The sequence below is a fragment of the Drosophila arizonae genome, chromosome X (assembly GCF_054131065.1).
Source record: "Drosophila arizonae isolate 15081-1271.41 chromosome X, UAZ_ARI_1.0, whole genome shotgun sequence".
Classification (NCBI taxonomy): Eukaryota; Metazoa; Arthropoda; class Insecta; order Diptera; family Drosophilidae; genus Drosophila; species Drosophila arizonae.
Window position 1 is genome coordinate 20,371,960 of NC_142927.1, and position 19,555 is coordinate 20,391,514.

A 19,555-nucleotide genomic window follows, 5' to 3' on the forward strand; every position below is an offset into this window, starting at 1 on the left:
GATTATGTAAAGACGAGTTCGTGTTTGGGACGAGTTTGAATTTGAAACTAGTTCGAATGTATTTTCTCTTCAAATAGACATTTGAATGCTCTCAATTATTTTGTAGTAGATCATACTTATGTATATTATTAAGGTTTTGTGACACAAATTTTATATCGTTTATATACATACGGGCAAATCACTTTCACAAATCACAAATCACAGTGGATCTCATCTGCTCTATTCTACTTTCCATATTGAGTGTTTGTAAATACATTAAAAATTTTAAATAAGTTTTAGTAAATATAATACTAATATTATATTCATTAATTATTAATATAATTATTATTAATTACTTAAAGCTGTAGGAGACTATCGTCAGACATTCAAGAAGAGAACACAACCAGTCAAGCCCTCGATTCATATAGCAATGAGACAGAGAGAGAAAGAGTTTAGATATAACTATTACTAAATGTTTCAGTAGTATGCATAAGTTAGTAAATTATTTAACTTCAATAAAATATTAGTATAAATTTATATAAAAGCAGTTGCATTCAACGTAGGGTATCTGCCTGTCGGCTACTACCGACTGCACTTGCATTACCCTAGTCATGATATGTTTAGCTTCTTGTAAGCAACATTATATATTCCCAAATATAATTTTTAACCAGTTTGAAATGAATTTTGAATCGGAATTCAGCTTTTAGCCAATTCAGAAATATACCTATCATATACCTCTCTTCTCATAGCCAAGTGGCAAATGGCTATCAAGTGCTTGTCCCACAGCATGTGAAATCTATCCTAAGGCACTGTTCACATCACTTGATCAGCTGTGGGCATTCCAGGGCACCGACTTGCCGGACAGCCACTGGGCAAGGGTCGAGGCTGTCGCATTTGTCGTGGCCATGGCCATTATGGCCGGAACCGCTGCTGACCCACAAATGCAAATGTAGCATGTGGCGAGTGCTTATAGCATGCGGCTAGCCAGCTAGACAAACAGACAGGCGACAGACGACAGACTGCCAGCCAGCCAGCCAGCCGGCCAGTCAGCCGGCTAGCCACCCGCCGAACAGGTGCAACTATGTGTTGAATGATGCTGCTTGCAACACCAGTGCGTTCAACTTGTGGCATCCACTTCCACTTGCTAGCCAAGTTTATTGTCCAGCCATTAGCGCGCCGCTGCACTAAGCTGTTGCATTTCATTTTAATTGAGCATTCAGGCCAATTGCCAATTGGCCTTAACTTTGTCTCTTGATATTGTTTTTGAACTCGCGCCTTCGGTTCAATCGGTGCCCGCGATTGACAATGGCTCAGTCAATCATCAGTCAGCGCAGCAAATTGATTTTCAGCCACAAGAGTTTGCTTCTATTTTACATTGGAACATTGCTTATTGGCTTATTGGTTTTGTGGTTTTGTGGCTTTGTGGCTTTGTCGTCGGCCAATTGGCCGTTAGCTGTGCCCAAATGCTGTACAGGTAACCTAACTGTATTCGCGTTTGTCTGCGATTCGCGCAATACCCAGTGATTAGTCGCAGCTTGTTGGCCATGAAATCGAATGCTCAGAGCGCAAAATCTGAAACCGAAAGAGTATTCTGCCAGCATTCGAATTGCTGAGACTAACTATCTGGGCAATCGCCACAGTGAACTCTCGGCTAGCTGAACTTTTGGCGCTCTGAATGATTGTCAACAACGATGGCCGATATTGATTGGTAAGCGATGAAACCAGATCGGAGGCAAGCCATTGAGCTCTTTCGAATGAATGCTATTGATTGGAAAGAGTTTTCTTCTGCATTCGTTAGTGGGTTGAGAAATACCTGCGGCCCAGCGTGCGTGCGTGTGTGCGTGCGTGCGTGTGTGTGTGAGTTAATGAAGCAACTGGCGCTGATGAGCAGCGATGTGACTTGACGAAAATGCTGATTGATAGATGTGTGTGTGTGTGTGTGAAGCTTGGAGCAGCAGTTACAGTTACATAATTACACAAATTGATTTCACAGAGGCCTGCGGTGTTCGGCTGCTCCCAAATACCAATGCGAATGATGACATCAGCCGCAACAGCAACAGAGGCAGAGATAGTCGGAGCAGCCGGAGCATCTGCCACAGCAGCAGCAACGGGCACGACATCACGAAATGCGTTTTGGTAATTCCAAATTGGGAATAATCATAATACATAAACTCAGGCTGGAGCATGTGCAGGCTGAGCAGCCAGACAATGCCCGCGTGATCGGCATGGCAAGGGTCGGGGTAGGGAATAGCCGTGGGCTACCCTGTCACGCCAGCGATTGCCAGTGAACCGCCTGGCCCGCCTAGCCCACCTGCACCGCCTCCCCCCGCCTGCACCGAGGCAGGCTGCCTGCCAGCGGCTGCATTAAGAGCATAGCGAACGGAGCGCACCGGTGAAAGTCTAGCCGGGTCAAATCAATCAGCCTGGGCGGCGACCTGGCCAAAATGCCAAATGCCTTTTCGTTCCATCACAGCCACAGTCAGACGCTGTCATACATATTTCATTTACGTTAGGTTTGCTCATGTTGTGACTGCCAAACTGCCAAACAGGCAGCTAATTAATTTTTCTCATTTTATTTTCTGTAGTTTTCTTGGTTGATTTTTGTTTTTATTTTTTTTTTTTATTTTTTTATTTTTTACTTTTATGCTGCTGCTGTTTTCCTCCTGCTCCGCGGCCATAACACCTTTCGCAGCGCCTCGATTGCCTTCAAAAGCTACGCCTAATTATGTCATTAAAAGCGTTTTCAACGATTATGCGTTCCATGGAGCTGCACAAAATTGTCGAAACTTCTGCGTCAGTGTGCAAATGTGTGTGTGTGTGTGTGTGTGTGTGTGAAGTATGACTATGATAATGATAGTGACCCAATCGAGATGAGAGCGAGCGACTCATGATATCACACATCATATACGAGCTATTTTCAGAGAATGACTCGAACTGTTGTTTTTATTTTTAAACATCAAATTGGAGCTAAGCGCGAATTATGCTGGATGAATATATAGAACTACTAATTATTATATATAATTATATAGATACTCTGTATGAATCAATCATCGTTTCGACTCAAATGTACATACATATACAATATTGTTTATCTATTTCTGGGTTTCTTTAAAGACTAACTTGAACTTCATTTACTTTGATGATAGCCTGATATGCTTCTGTTGCAGAGATTATGACAGAAATGTATTGACTGTATATTTATTATATGTATTTATAGCTGTGGTAATTAAATTAGCTGTGCTGTGCTAGAGAATACCAGAATCACACAAATGATTCATATAAAGTAGAAAAATTGCAAGCAGATCCTTATCTTTCTTTCGGTCAAAATTAATTTATTTTCGCTAATTTTTAGACAGGTGCATTGCAAATTTTCTTTGCATAGAAATAAACATAACACAAATATACATATATGTCTATATATATATAAATATCTAGAAGTAAAGTTTCAAAATATTTATGCCCTAGATTTACTTTAAGCTCAAATTTTTTAAGTTTCTGGCAAGAAATAAATATAATATTCGGACTACCATTTATTTCGGTGAATGCAGAACTCCCTTAATGGAGTAAAGTTGGCTTCAAGAGAAGCCTGTGAAAATTACTTGGAGCAGTTTTTCAAAGAGAGACCTCAAAAGTTTTACACGAATGGCAAAAGGTGGTCGACCAAAATGGTGCATATTTGATTTAATAAAGTTTATTATAAATATTAAAAAATATGATTTGAAGTTTCATTACAAATGCGAAAAAACTTTTCCGACTACCCAATATAAAATGCAAATAAAATTATATGAATTTCTATTATCTATATAAACATATATACATATATATAAAAAGGAAAAAAATTAACAAAAATTCTATCTAAAATCATTTAAAAGTTCTATTCTGAATACATAAATACATATGCCTCGACTATACTTATATATGTATGTGGTATATTTGACAAATTAAAATTGATATACAATATTTAAATATAGATCAAATAAATTTGCGAACAGCTAAAAGAAATAAAATTCTTGAAAATTGATCGCATCCAAATTAATTTGCCATATCTTGGGTATTTGAAATTCAATTTTGATTCCATTTGTCGTCTTTTTTTTTGGAGGCTGCTGACTTGCGTTAGCGCGCGACGAAAACCTTTCTGCAAATGGTAAAAGTAAAGCGTATTGTGCGATTTACAAAAGCCACTTGCAACGCAGAGCTCTGGCTGCCAAATATGTGGCCGAAAGTAAAAGCCAAACGAGAGCGAGGAGCGTGGTGTGGCGAGAGGGGGAACGGGGAGCGGGGCGCTGGCAAACAAGTCGTGACATCCGAAAGTAGCAGCAGGCAGTGGCTGGTCGCCTTGGTCTGCATTTGGTCAATGACAGCAGGAGCCGGAAATGACCGGCAAGGCTTGCGCAAGATCTGCTTATGACGCTGACCCAAGACGTCACAGCCGGGGAGCTCCGATTGTGGCTGAGGCTGAAGCTGAAGCACGGAAGTGCCAAAGCTGGCGCATAACGATCAATCAATAGGCAAATTATTTATGCATAAGTATATATAAATCGCTTGCAACATTATTGGGTCTTCCCCTCCGTTCGCTCAGCCCCTGCCATCTGTCGATCTCAGCTCGTAACTTTGTTTGTTTTTTTTTTTTTTTTTCGTTGACAACGAAATTTGTGTATTTATTTTTATATTTCATTTTGTCTTCAGTTTTCTGCTTTTTGTTTTGGAGCACAAATTCGACCGGCCATTAAAATGCCAAATGGACAAACTGTAAAACGGTTGCTGTTGTTGTTTTCATTGTCTTTGAGGTTTTTATGTGCCATGCGTTAGTGCGAGACAAATCAAAGCTACGTAATTACGTAACAGGCACGACACTGCCACAAGACGTGCCATAAATAAGACAACATCCTCTTCCATCCAGTGTCAAGTGCCTCCATCTCGATGGGTCAGCGTCGGCGTCAGCTCCAAGCTGGGTATTAAAGCAGCACAGGCAAAGAGCATTATAATCGCCAAATCTGCTAACGCCTGACCTCTTAGCCACTAAAGTTTTAATTAACAAGCATCGCTCGGCTGCCACTTGACGTCTGATGAATGGGGCAACACTTCTAGCTGCAACATTGGAGATGATAAGCCCCAGGCAGGTGCTACAGCTTTATGGGCAATTCATCAGAGTGGAGATTTACTGTATTTTCAGCAGAATTTGTATGCCTCTGATAATTGTTTCTATTAGGGTCAAGAGGTGCCGCTGCAAGCGTAATAGAAACCTCAATTACTATTATTCGGGTTTAGATAAGAGTCTTAGCTACTTTTCCACATTCATCGAGTGTCGCATTTTACACATAAGCCCTGTTAGTTGGGAAACTGTTTATCGATCGAAAGTTTTCCACACTTCTTCATCTTCTTCTTCTTCATTTTTATTTTTTTGTGTATGAAAATCGAAAGGTTTTTGCCCACCAGTAACAATAAAACCACTAAAGTCGAGCGCATCGAGTGGCCCTGATTTAATGGGCCTATGCTTGATGTTTATCGTTGGAAAGTTAATGCCACTTTACAATAAGCCAACTGAAATGCCAGACCAAATCAGCTAACTTGGTCTCTCTACCCTCTCCCCGCTCCCCCTCCTCACGCGCTCACTCGCTCTCTGCATCTCTTTGCCCGTTTGAGCTGAGCCTCATTGTGCTGACTTATTGGGCCGCAGCTTATTTATATATTATTATTATATTATAAATATATATATGTATTTTTTTATTATCGCATACAATACGCTCTGACGCGCCAACAAATTTCACTTTCGATCTGCAAACAATACTACAACAACTTCGACTTTGACTCCAAACGTGCCACACTATATATATATATACACTGTAGATAATAGTATATAGTTGTATATGTATTTATATATATTTATTGTTGCCCTTTATCGATATGTCATTGTGTCGACTGGCAAATGCCGAAAAATGATGATGAGCCCCATCAGACAATTACATTCTTGGGGCCCATGGGGCTTCAGGGGCTTCAGCGGCCGAAGGTGAAGGGTTCAGACACAAAAGCGCCAGAATTGCTGTCCCGATGTTGAAATGGCAACAAAACAGCCAAGCAGACAATTGCGGCTGATGGGGCGTTTTGTCTAAACGATTCCGATTTCAATTCCAATTCGAAAGCGAGCAGAAAGCAGAGAGCGAGCAGCGAGCAGCGAGCAGCTAGCGGCCAATACCAGAGACGTTGAATTATTTTATGCATAATTCGTGTGACAAATGCGACAGCGAAAAGAGTGAGAAATGCAGTCGAGCATTGATAATTATGTTAATTGCCCAACCGAATTGTACGGAATTATACAAAAAGATGAACAACAAAAAAATAAATAAAAGTGTAAGTATAGAGGCGGGGAGTTCCCCTCGATAAATGTTGCTGCAATAAATAAATTGTCGCCCTGAAGCGGACAAAAGAACTTGAACCTGCCCCCGAAAAATCTCGACGCGTTTCGTCGTCGTCCAAACCGTTGCAACAATGATGAAAGTATGCGGCTTTCAGCTGAACTTGGCTCTAGCTGTTTTGTGTATTGTCGGTACTAACAACAACAATACCTACAACAACAACAACAACAACAACAGCAGCAACAACAGCAGCAGCAGCGACAGCAGCTGACTTTCATTCTTGGGCCCCTGTGATAAAGATACATTTTGTAGCGCTGTCTTCGTGTTCAACTGTTATTTTGCAGCCGCTTTGTTGCTGTTGTTGTCATTTGTTGTTTGGCTTTTTGGGTTGCCACAGCACTCTGATTATATGGTACGTACTATTTCATTTGCTGACAGATGCGCACGTACAACCAAACTAACCAAAACTAAACAACAACAACAACAACAACAGCAGAAACAGCAGCAGCAGGCAACTTAACCACAAGTGCCACAGTAACAGCAACAAATAAACAACAATTGGCAACAAAGCAACAACAACAACAAACGGAGCTAATGACGAATGTGCAATACCTTAAGATAAATAATAATAATAAACACTACCTCAAAAAGTGTCAGATGGAATGCTAACAACATTGTCGTATATCATTGAAAATAATATGAAAGTTTAGAAATAGAAATAAAAAAAAAAAAAATAAAATAAAATAAAATAATAATAATAATAATAATAATAATAATAATAATAATAATAATAATAATAATAATAATAATAATAATAATATAATTTAAAATAATCATAATAATCTAAAAATTATATACAAATATATTTATGAAATCTACAAAGTATTTAAAAAATACATACAAATATATTTACAATAAAATAAACTATGTAGCATTTATTAGAAAATATATGTATTTAAATAATATATATTCAATATGTTTTTTTTTGTTAGATTTTTAAAAGTATATCAACAAATTTACAATATAAATCTATATATACACAAATAATATATATTTTTAAATAAATACTTTTGTATTTGTTAACTTATGTAATTTATAAAATATAAAAATAAATAAAATGCTTAAAAATATAAATAAATAAATTTTAATAATTTTTATAGGTTTTAAAATTATTAAAATTTATTATACATAAATATCAAGTTTATAAAAAAAATATTGAAATATATTGGAAGTATAGACGAACATATTTAAAATATACACAAATATAAATATGTATAAAAATATATTTAATAGACAAATCATAATATTTAAACATATTAAAATATAATCAATTTTAAAATATGTTTAAATATTTTTAAATAATTTGTTTTGTAGTACTTTGAACATCATTTTCATAAAAATTAAAATAAAAATATATCAATTACTAATTATATTTAATTAGATGCCGAATATCTATCTATTACAGTATAAATATTAAATATAAAACTTATCGAATGTGTTTAATAGGCCAAAACCCTCGGCTAGCTCACCTGATGGCATTGGCGAGAAGAAGTAGCAAGTGATTGAGTACATAGAATTTACATACCAATATTAGTAAATACATATAGGCTTATTTAAATATGTATGTATGTTTATAAATACAAAGACAGAATTAATATAACTTTAACTTTAGTTTAGCTTGCATAAATCATTTGGGTTAACTTGGCTTGTCGAGCTTCTCAGTAACTGTTATAGAACTTATTCGTATGATTTGGCATATTGCTTGTGATTATTCTTTCAATATTCTATATCAACAATCTTAACAGTCTTTGCTTGTAGAGCCCATTTAAATGAAAAGCGCTTCACCTAGCACCAGGTTGACGCAGCAAACATGCCGCCAGTTGCATTGGACCCAGCCAAGTAGTTAGGCACGGCTCAGTCAATGAGCAGGCACATCAGCGTGGCGGGCGAGTGGCTCGATGTGTGCGGCTGCATCGTGTCGATGACGATGTCGATGTCGATGTCGATGTTGATGGTACACGATAGCTGGATGCTCAGAATGCGAATGAGTGCTATGCAATTATGATCCGCTAGCTGAGCGCTGCTCATGGGCATGTCAACGACGCCCAGGAAGAGGTGCTAGGCCGCAGCCGCCCTCAAGCGAACAGTTCCCAGCAGTTTCCTGACTGGGAAAGACAGATAGACACACACACACACACACACATACACATAGCTGAAGCTATAGACATTGGCCAGCAAACTATATACAATTTATAATAGAAAATCTAGCTCCACTTATGTTTAATGAATTGTAAACCTGACGCCAAGGAGTTTAATTTGCAAACAGTAGACGAGAGAGAGAGAGAGAGAGAGAGATAGACAGAAAAAAAAGTGAAAATGCGAGCGAATGACAACTCAATGTGCCTGTCGCTGGGGACAGCCGTCTGTTGGCAGTGCGTTCGGGTGGTGGCGGTGCAAATTATGAAATTAGTATTATGCGAAATGGAGTTAAAAGTGTGATTAACTTGGCGCGTATGTAAAAACCGAGTGGCAGAGGCAGAGGCCGAGGCAGAGACAGTGGCAGTGGCTGTGGCTGTGGCAGTCAAAGACAAAGGCAACCGAGCATTAGATATAAAGCATACGGCATAATAAGTCAGCTAAACAAACGGCAAACCGCAAAGACAATGAAAGTCAACTAGCTGCGTGTGTGTGTGAGTGTGTGTGTGTGTGTGTGTGCGAGTGGCAATTAATAGCATTTCAGTTAGTTCAGTTTTCGCAGGCAGCAACTGTTTTCCAAGTGAGCAAGCATGCGATTTCGTCTCCAGCTGCCAGCGCTGCAAGAAGGCGACCCACACACATTGTTGCTGTTGCTGTTGTTGTTGTTGTTGGCTTATTAGCAGTGGCACTTAGAATCGGCACTGGGCTTGTCAAGTGGAGAAAGCCACGCAATACGGTTGCCCAAAACAAAACAGAATAACAGCAACAGCAACAACAACAACAACAACAAATATGAGTAAATAAAAACAGAAGAAAAACCGCAAGCGCAGCGTTCCAGCCGCATGTTATTTCAAGTTCGTTGCCTAAGTCTTTTGTTCTGCACGCAAATTGCTGTAGAAATAAACACGAAGCAAGCACACAACATTGGCACTGCATACGAGCTGCAGGTGTGAAACAAATCGCATTAGCGGACACGCGAAAATCTCTCGCATTCATTTCAATTTCAATTTCGATGCAGGAATTGTCCAGCCGCAGGTGATTGATTGTCCCGCTGCAGCAGCTCCAGGCAGGGCAATGTCTGTTGCGCTTTGCTTGCTTGCCTGATTCACTCTCTCGGCTTGGCCAGAAGCCCAAAAACTGCGGCCACACACATATATAAATTATGATTATTAAAAAGAAAATCGGCAGACCGACAATTAATAGACCATGAACAGCAGCTAGACGTTATCGCTGGCCATGGACTTTCATAGAAAATTGCACACACTTCAGACGAAGTTTCAAGCATCACACACACATGCACAGCTACAAACATTCCACATGACCATGAACAGGGTTTTATAGGGGGGGAGGGCGTGCTAGACGACAAAATCTATTTTTACTTTATTTTAATGATTTTCGTTGCTTATTAAAATTTAATAATGAAAAAAAAATCTATTTTCGCACTTATGTCTTCCTGATTATTTCCAAATTGATGTTAAAGTACTTTGAACTCAAATGCTGAAAACAAAAAAGAAAAACAGCAAAAAACTAACCTTTTTTATTTGAATCGTGCTGCGTCAATTGTTTGCAAAAATAATTAAATGATTGTTGAACTGGTTGCTTTTATTCCGTTGTTGTTGTTGTTGTTGTTTGTTTGTTTATTAAACATGGATAAGCAACTATTTTGAATACTTGTCGACTTCAGCTCACACAAAACATTTTCCAGCGGCTTTTGCACATACTCTGCCAGCCACAATTAATCGCATTGCGCGCAGTGTTGTAAATGAATGTTGCATAAAAGAAAGAAAAAAAAAAAAAGAAACGAAACACGAAAAAAAACACCAACACAAACACTTAGACACAAAACAAAATAAATACAAGAGACGCGCACGAATAGCAGATGCAGGCTCTGCCTCTGGCTCAGGCTCAGCAGGTTAAGGCAAAGGCAGGCAGGTTAGGAATCCTTTTTATTTTTTACTTTTTTTTGGCAGCAGTCGAACAAACGTAACGGCTACACGTAAAGCGCACAAACTGCTTGCAACCAGTGCGCGCGCTTGCAACAGCTCGAGGCACGATAACACGACGATATGGAGTTGCTGCCTGTGAACCGGCGGCGGTTGCAATCCGTCAGACACGTTTCCCAGTTCCCACTTCCCAACGGAATGATTTGGCCAAATCTGCAGCAGCGCCAATGAAGCCCGGCTTAAGGCAGCCAGCGACAGCAACAGCAACAGCAGCGCCCACCGCATGTAACGCGGCGCCGGCAAGCCAGCGAGAGCGTGCCAAGCCAGAGAGCGAGCGAGAGTGAGAGAAATGGGGAGAGAGCTCTCGCCACCCAATGCTGGCTGCCCACTTGTCTAGCCATCACCTGCCAACTGCAGTGAGAGTAAAAGCAGCAAAGAGCGAGCGCAAAGCAGACACAAGTAGAGAGAAAGACTAAGTGTGAGTGTGTGCGTGTGCGTGTAGACTCTCCGTCACGACTTTCATGGGAGCTGAAGAAAGTAGCGAGCTGCTGTGCATGCGAAGCACCCTATAAACCCATGAAATATGAGCTTTATGAGCAAATGCTCAGAGCAGATCTGACTCGGCGGCTACTGTTGGCCGAATGTTTGGCTGCTCAGACTCAAATCGAGTGCATCTACGACGATAATTAGTCAACTTTGCTTAAGTGGTTCCGCTGCAGAGGCCAGTGATCTGAAATGCCTTATCGATAGCGATATGTAACGGGTTTGCCTTATCGATAACGATATGTAACGGGTATGCTACTGGCTGAACTGCCTCATCCATTTGATTCCCATAGCACTCATAAGTCAACCAATAACTAAATAGTTTGTCTTTTCTCATGGCTGCGGAGCAAATGAAAATTGTTTTGTTTAACATGCTCACTTTCAAGCCCTCCGAACGACAACTGTAAATTTTCTAGAAAAATCTCTGGGCTTATCTCTTATCAGGCCTATCTCTTTCTGTGCGGCCATAAATTATCATCTGCTTTGCTATCGGGTAAGGCTTATAGCTCAGGCTTATTTTCTGTCCCTATTACTATGAATCAGAGTATGTCTTATCTTCTTCTTCTACTCGTTACTCCACCTGTGCATTCTGCCTCTGTCTTCGCCTCCCTCTCTATCTCATCTACTGTTTGTCCTTTTATTTCCTGTTAATTCCTTTTCTTTATATTCATCTACCTCAGTCTCTGCCTCTGTTTCTATCCCTGTGGCTGACTCTACCATTGATTTGGTATCTGTCTATGCATCTGACTCTACTTCTTGCTTTCTTCTAACCCTGCTCCTGCTGTTGCCTCGACTATCGCCTCTCCAAGTTGTCTTAACTTCTACCTTTGTATACTTCTAGTTCTACATTATCCTAAGCTTCTGCCGCTGTTTTGCTTCTGTCTCTGTCTCTATTTCGGTATCTAGCTCTGCCTCTTCCTCTGTGTATACTTCTGGCTCTGAATCTTCCTCTTAGTCCGCCCTTGCCTCTACTTATTCCTTTTTATTGGTCTGTGCTCTATTGGTCTTACTTTGCTTCAACCTTTCAACCCTCTCTATCTCTATCTCCATTTCTGCATGTGTCTCTGCAAATCTCTATCTCTAATCTCTGTCTCTACTTCTGTTACCTCTCACACATTTGCCTCTCCGCATCAAATCCTTTTACTGATTCAACTAAGAGTTTTGCTTTCATCAATTCCTGATTTATTTAATAGTATAATACGCTTTTATTATAAGCTCCGACAACTCTATGAAGCAATAAAGTTTTGATATTCCAGTCGATTCGCTACCGCATCTCAATGCAGATTGCCTAATATAAGAAAATCCAGCTTTAAGTATTTTAATATACATTTTTTAGATGATATTGGTATTAAGTAAATATTTATTGCATTAAGATTGAGTATCAATGCTGTTGATAAATGAAAAATATTTTATATCGACTTTTACAATGAATTTGATCACAAATGTTTACAAATATCTAGTCAAAATGTAAACGGATTATTATATACCAGTATGATTAGAGGTTGAGGCAGCTGGTTATAGAGTTTGTTACCGCGCTTATCCCAAAACCCGGAGCTACTTGAAAGCTGTCACGGCTTCAGCTTATATAACAAGAGCAACGGTATTTGCCAACATTTGCAGTTGTTTGGAATATTTCGGGAAGTTTTTAGCATATTGTTGCATCATCCAAGCTCTTCAAGTACATGTGTCTGAGCTCACTTTCAAAAAATATGTAACATAAAAAAAAGATCAACAAAAACAAAAAACGAATCAGAAGAAGGAATGGAAAGGGAAAAACTCGCACTGTTGGCAGCTCTGCTGTTTATCCTCGGCCCACGCGGCGCATGCGCAATGCGAAATGCGCAATTCAGCAGCCATACCTTTCAACTGCAGGCTCGGCGTCCAGTCGGCGTTGCTTTTAAGCCAAGCAGCGCGCCAGATTACGCAAAGCGAGCCGCAGGCAAATTGCCGTCTAATTGCCGTCTTTTGGCCAATAATTAATTTTTATATTTCTGTGTCTCTCTTCACTTAATTTGTCTTCGAACTTTTAATTAAAGGCACCACACACACACACAGACAGACACACGGCGCTGCTAAGCCACGCGGCTCTGGCAGGCGCTCGGCTAGAATCGAGCGATAAGCATCACAACACAAAGCAAAACCAAAGCGGAATCGATGCCCTTCTGCAGAGAGTACAACAGCTAGGGTATGAGATAAGCTGCAGAGGAAGGGTGATCAGGTGAAGAAAGAGGGATGTCGAAGTCGAAATCGAAGTGAAAATCGAAGTCGAAATCGAAGTAATAATCGGAGTCGAAGTTAAAATCGAAGTCGAAGTCAAAATCGAAGTCGAAATCGAAGTCGAAATCGAAGTCGAAATCAAAGTCGAAATCGAAGTCAAAATCGAAATCGAAGTCGAAGTCGAAGTCGAAGTCAAAATCGAAGTCGAAGTCGAAGTCGAAGTCGAAATCGAAGTGAAAATTGAAGTCGAAATCGAAGTAAAAATCGAAGTAGAAGTTGAAATCGAAATCGAAGTCAAAATCGAAATCGAAGTAAAAATCGAAGTCGATGTTGAAATCGAAGTCGAAGTCGAAGTCGAAGTCTAAACGAATTAAAATCATATGGGAATTTGGAATTTGGAAATTCTACTAAGGGTTTTGCAGGATTGATTAGTCTGTACAGCAATTAATATAAGTATATTTTTCGCACATAATAAAAACTTGGCTCACATATGCAAATTTTCAGAAGAGTATTAGAACTCATTCACAAAGTTATATTTCCACTTACATACTTATGTATATCAATTTTGTCAACTGTGATATTTAAGAAGCGTATTTGATGTGCGGCACTATAAACTAAACTTCTTTTTTCTTCTTCTATTTGATTTTTATTTTTAGTTAATTTTTTTTCTTGGTTTAGTTTTTAGTTATGTTTTAAGTTTTGATATTTTTGTTTTCTTCTTTCAATTAATTTGAGTATTTTGTTGTTTTCTTTGTTTATTTTTTCCCCTATGTGTTTTCCATTAGAAGTCGAAGATCATTAGCAATATTGAACGGAATTTTCAGCTATAAATTGTGCTGCCTGCCAGCCAAGAAGCATCACAAGCTTTTGGAGCAGCGCACCGAGAGCTACTGAAACAACAACAAACCAACTGCAAAATCAAAGCATTCGATTATCAACATGAAGGTAAAAGGATTTCTTGAAAGGACTCTGCCTGGGGCTGGCCGACTAACGTTTCCACTTTCAGGTCTTTGTCTGCTTGCTGGCCACCTTGGCTCTGGCTAATGCCGGACAACGCGGAGGTGCAGGTGGCGGTGGCTATCTGCCAGGCGGAGGACACGGTGGTGGCGGCGGTGGCGGTGGTGGCTTCAGGAATGGCGCCGGACTCATTTCGCATGTGTCGCAGTCTCACGGCAACACAAAGGTGCACATTGGTGGTGCTGGAGGTGGAGCTGGAGGCCATGGTGGCGCCGGAGCCTATGGCGGCGGCGGCGGCGGTGGTGGTGGTGGCTGGCAGGGTGCCGGTGCTAGTGCTGGTGCTGGTGCTGGCGGCTGGCAGGGAGCCGGTGCTGGCGGTGGACGCGGCGGCTATGGTGGTGGCGGTGCAGGAGCCGGCGGCTGGCAAGGAGCAGGTGCTGGTGGCGGACGCGGCGGCTATGGCGGTGGTGCAGGCGCCGGTGGCTGGCAGGGAGCAGGTGCTGGTGGCGGACGCGGCGGCGGCTATGGGGGTGGTGCTGGTGCTGGTGGCTGGCAAGGTGGTGCTGGAGGTGCCGGTGGCAATGCCTGGGGCAATCCAGCCTCTTTCGACTATTCTGTGAACCATGGCGCTAGCTCCTCCGTCGGTGGCGGCTCTCGCGGTGGTGCTGGCTGGTGGAACGATTAAGAATACTCGCACTGCAAAACAAATTGGATAACCGAAACGAATAAATAATTGCTTAACTCTCATCGAAAAAAAAAATGTATTTGAATTGAAAAGAGTTGCCAGATCTTTGATATTGGCTGAGTAGCTTTTATTGTACTTAAAGCTTTTGCAGTCTGGCAGCACAGCTCTACAAAAGCAATGTCTTGAGCTGAGCTTAGCTTCTGCCGCTAGCTAGCGCTAGGGGGCGCCATAGATGAGCAAGTTCGTTGCTTAAGCCTTTTACGTCTTACAGTTCAATGATCTTGTTAGCTGCAGAGTGCGCTCGATTCAGGTAGTACGTGAACTGGTCGGTAGAGGGCGCCTCGCGTGTCGCCATGTCTTTAACTGCAGGTGGCGCCAGCGGTTAAGCCGGCAAGTTCGTTGCTCAAGTCTTTCGTTAAAGGTAAAAACCGGTTCGCTTAACCATCTCGCGCTACTTGGACCCCATTCAGGCCGGGTTAATGAAGTTCAATGTCAGAGCGCGTCGCTTCGTTGTGGAAAGCGAAAGTTGAGCTCCGGCTTGGACGAGCCCCAGTCCCAACGGTATCCATGGCGCGACAGTTCAGTGTCACGCGGCAAGGATAAACCTAAGCTGCCAACGCATGCACCGGCCCAGCAGGCTGCATTCTATTGCAGTCGATTGTCGAGCTGGTGCATTTGGATAGCAAAGCACCTAGCAACTAAATCACTTTGTTTGCTGTTGCTTTTGCTTGCCTTTGTTTGCATTTCTTGTTGATTTATTGCCATCTCCACTCCACGTGTGTATAAATTTGACTTTGCTTTTTGCCTTTTTGATTTTTAGCTTCCGCCGTTTGCTTTTGTTTGAATCGCTTTGCCTTTTGTATTTGCTTGATATTGAATTACCAGTATACCTGTCTGCGTGCGTGTGTGTGTGTGTGTGTGTGTTTGTTTGTTTGTTTCTTTGTGGTCTACTACTGTATGGTCAAAGGCAATGCTTGACTATCTTGGCGTCATCTTGTCTCACATGAAACGTGCCCAGAACCTTGGCCATTAGCCACAACCACTCGAATGGCTTTTTGCATTTTGTGCATAAGCCCACAAAATAATTACATAAGTAAATACACACAGACTGCTGTTGATTTTGAATTGTATTTTTATTGTTTAATTTATTTTCCACCCAGTTTGTGTATTTGCACTTGATGTGTTTTGGTGCTGTTCAACTGGTTTGCTAGCAGTTAGCAAATATTTGCCGCATTGCATGTCTATCTCAAACACCGAGTAAGCTTTACATGGCGGCATTGAGTGATGACCATTTATTTCGTAATAAATAAAAATTGGTTAATGAAGAATACATTCGATTTAAAGCGGCCAAGTTCAAGGACATTTTATGTAGAAGTTCTTTGCGAAGAATATGTGTGTTAATGAAAATCGAAAACAAAAATTATTTTTTTTTATTTTTTTTTTTTATATTTACTAATATTGACAAAATGAAAATAATTTTAATTTTATTTTATTTATTTACTTATTTATTTATTTTTGAGTAATGAGGAATTTAAACCTGACCTTCAAACTTTTTAGATCTGAGTTAATTATTTATATTTAACATTTAATATCTATATAAAATTTATCTATTTATCTTAGAATTTTATAGCTATACAACCTTTGCTATTTATTTTTTTACTACATACTAGCTTTATTGCCTAATTGAAGTCTTTATGCCCTTCTCCCAGCTACCGAGTTGGCTCTGTAACTGTTTGAAAACAGAATTATTCTAATGAACCTGGCTGCAATTAAGGCCTCATATTTATGGGCCAGCGCTGCCTTTATTCTATTTCAGCTATTTCAATGTATATGTTTTGCATTCCCATCAATTAGCAATTTCACATATATGTATATGCCCATACATGCACACACATTCAAATATATAGATTTGCAAATATGGATAGTTATTTATGTGTACGTAATTGCTCTGGGAAGCTTTAGCTTGACAATCGTTTATGCAAATCGATTACAGCGAAGAGTGCTTTGCACACATATATATGCATTAGAGTACACACACATATACACAATCTATGAATTCACATAGGAATGGCTTGCTTAAGTGCGAGCAGAATTTATAATATATGCCGCACGGCTGCATTAGGTTTAATTATTACTATGCGCCAGCTATAGTTTATGAGTGTCATCAATTCCGCAACCCTATAATGACAACGCTGGGTACTTGGCGAGGGTGGATCGAAAGCTAACTGAATGCAATGCTAGTAATGAACTCTGATGTAGAAATACATTATTTTTAGATAAAGTGACGTGGATATGATGTGAAAATTCGAAAAACATAACGGAAATCTCGAATATAGAAAATTGAGATATTAGTATTGAGAAGTTTTTAGTATATTGTAGCAGTAGATAGTAGGGGAGAGTAGCAGTATAGTCTACTATTACTAGCAGAATTAGTAATTGTGTAGTATAGTAGAAGTAGTAAATAGTAGTATAGTATAATAATAGTAGTAGTAGTAATAGTAATAGTAGAAGTAGTAAATAGTAGTATAGTATAATAGTAGTAGTAGTAGTAGTAGTAGTAGTAGTAATAGTAGAAGTAGTAGATAGTAATAGTAATACATAGTAAAGTATAGTAGAAGTAGTAGATAGTAGTAGTAGTATATTTTAATAATAGTAGTAGTAAATAGTATAGTATAGTATTAGTATATAGTACTAGTATATAGATATTGTAGTATGGTATAGTTGTAGTAGTAGATAGTGTAGTATTGTGAAGTATTACAATATGCAATATCATATTACCATAAGGTATAGAGTATGGTATTAGAGCATAATAGTATACTATAATTGTAATATAAAAATAGTAGTAGTACTATATATTAGTATAGTATGAGTCATATAATGATCTTTTGTGTATGTAATTTATTTGTTGACAAACTTTAGATATACTGTGGGTAAAAGAGAAGAAAATAATAACATTAGCTTAAGAAAGTAATTTACTGAAATAATTATTCCTTAATATTCGGTCTCTCTCGGTCTCACTCTCACTCTCTCGCACACATCCTGTAGCTAAATCCTTATCATTGCCAAGCCTAGACAGCTTGATATCAACCAATTAAACGCCCCTCTCTCACATAGGTTTGTGACGACGAGACCACCACCACCAAAAAAACAAAAACAAAAGATGAAAAGCTGAGAAGATGACTTCATAAACTGCAAGTTTGCATTCACTTTTATGCATTTGTGCATTTGGCCAGTAATGTTATACGAGTTAGTGCATAATTAAATATGATAATTTGATGAAAGCCTTCGAATTGAAGGCGATGCGATGGGAACTACTTTTTACGATATCCGTAGCGGCTGTGGCTGTAATGGAAGTATAGTTCCATTGTAACGAAACGTGTTACGCGCCAGCCGAACGAACCTATCTCCATCTGTAGGTCGATCTAATGAACGTGCTGAAATAACAAAGGCACATGACTTTTTTCTCTTAATTTTTGACCCGTGAGGCCCCAAAAAAACAAACGAAAAACAGGTTAAGAATATTGCTGAATACAAGGCGAAACAACTAAGCATCGCAAGAAAAATAAAGTATATACATATATACAGATGTGTGAATATATAATGTGACCTTAGATACAGATCGTAAAGCAAGCGAGATTTGTTTCAGTTTAGCCAAGATGTTGTGCAACGCAAAATAATAAACATCATAGCTTTTTTTTTTTTTTTTGTACTTAGCTATAATCACATTTTATAAATCATTTGCAATTCACATTAACAACTTTAATTAATATTATAATGAATATATATAGTTTTAGTGCTCATAAAACTCGAGTTATCAGTCCATTGCGGATGCTTCGTATAGCCTTAAATTAGCTGGAAATTATCATATAAGTGTTATTGTATTTTTATTTACTTTATAGGAATACATATATAGTATAGCTGTTAATAGAAGAAGTTCCGTTATTGTATTACTCTTTCTACACATAATTAACTTTTTTATTAGTATTTTTTCACAATTTGAATGTGAATAAATTAAGCTAAGCTAGAAACAAAAAAAAATATTTTTTTTTTTGAATGATAAATATTATTTAGTCTTTTTGTTATTGTAATATTTGAGCAAAAAGGAAAAAGACATATCAATTATAGGAAATAAGGAATTATTCTATAGCTGACCTTAAGAGTCGCCTAATTGACATATATCAAATGCGAACTGAAGATTTCCTTAATCGATATGGCTAATGAATCAATTGTTACAGCAGACACGCAGCATATATACATATATCTTTCTATAAATATATATTCATATTTATAGAATTATAAAATATAGCTAGTTGTTGTTGTTGTATTAAACACCCCCCATAGAAGCGTAGCTTAGCATAAATATTCTGTAAGCTTAAAAGTGCATTGAACTTGGCAAGCTGTCGGTCTCTATAAGCAAAGTACATAGGCCTCGATATGTATGTATATATATATATATATATACGTCTATATCTATGTATATATACTGACAAGTCAATTGACTATGCAAATATGTGCCAAAACATTGACAGCGCCTAAGCGTGGAGCATGAGCTTGTCCAAGAGCCTGTTCTGGATTGCGCCTATTTTTAAACGATGATGCTGATGGGAACGTTCTGACAGTGGGTCAAGCCTAGGCTGATACTAACTGTAGCTACTCGCTTCCTGATTACTTGATCTAGCGTT

General features: G+C 39.1%; 2 protein-coding genes across 2 annotated transcripts in view; one reads left to right on the top strand and one right to left on the bottom strand.

Annotated features, from left to right (window-relative positions):
- The window catches only part of f (espin protein forked), a 61,946-nt gene extending 51,279 nt beyond the window's left edge, over positions 1–10,667 (bottom strand). The window contains exon 1 of the mRNA XM_089476126.1: positions 10,061–10,667. The gene's annotated coding sequence lies outside the window, so the exon portion shown is untranslated. The remainder of the gene's footprint in view (positions 1–10,060) is intronic.
- Positions 10,668–14,026: 3,359 nt separating this feature from the next.
- LOC108619462 (uncharacterized) lies at positions 14,027–14,948 on the top strand. Its single transcript, XM_089476133.1, has 2 exons — positions 14,027–14,176; positions 14,238–14,948. The coding sequence occupies exons 1-2, from the start codon at positions 14,171–14,173 to the stop codon at positions 14,871–14,873; spliced, it is 642 nt and encodes a 213-aa protein (XP_089332259.1). The 5' UTR covers positions 14,027–14,170; the 3' UTR covers positions 14,874–14,948.
- The last annotated feature ends 4,607 nt before the right edge of the window (positions 14,949–19,555 follow it).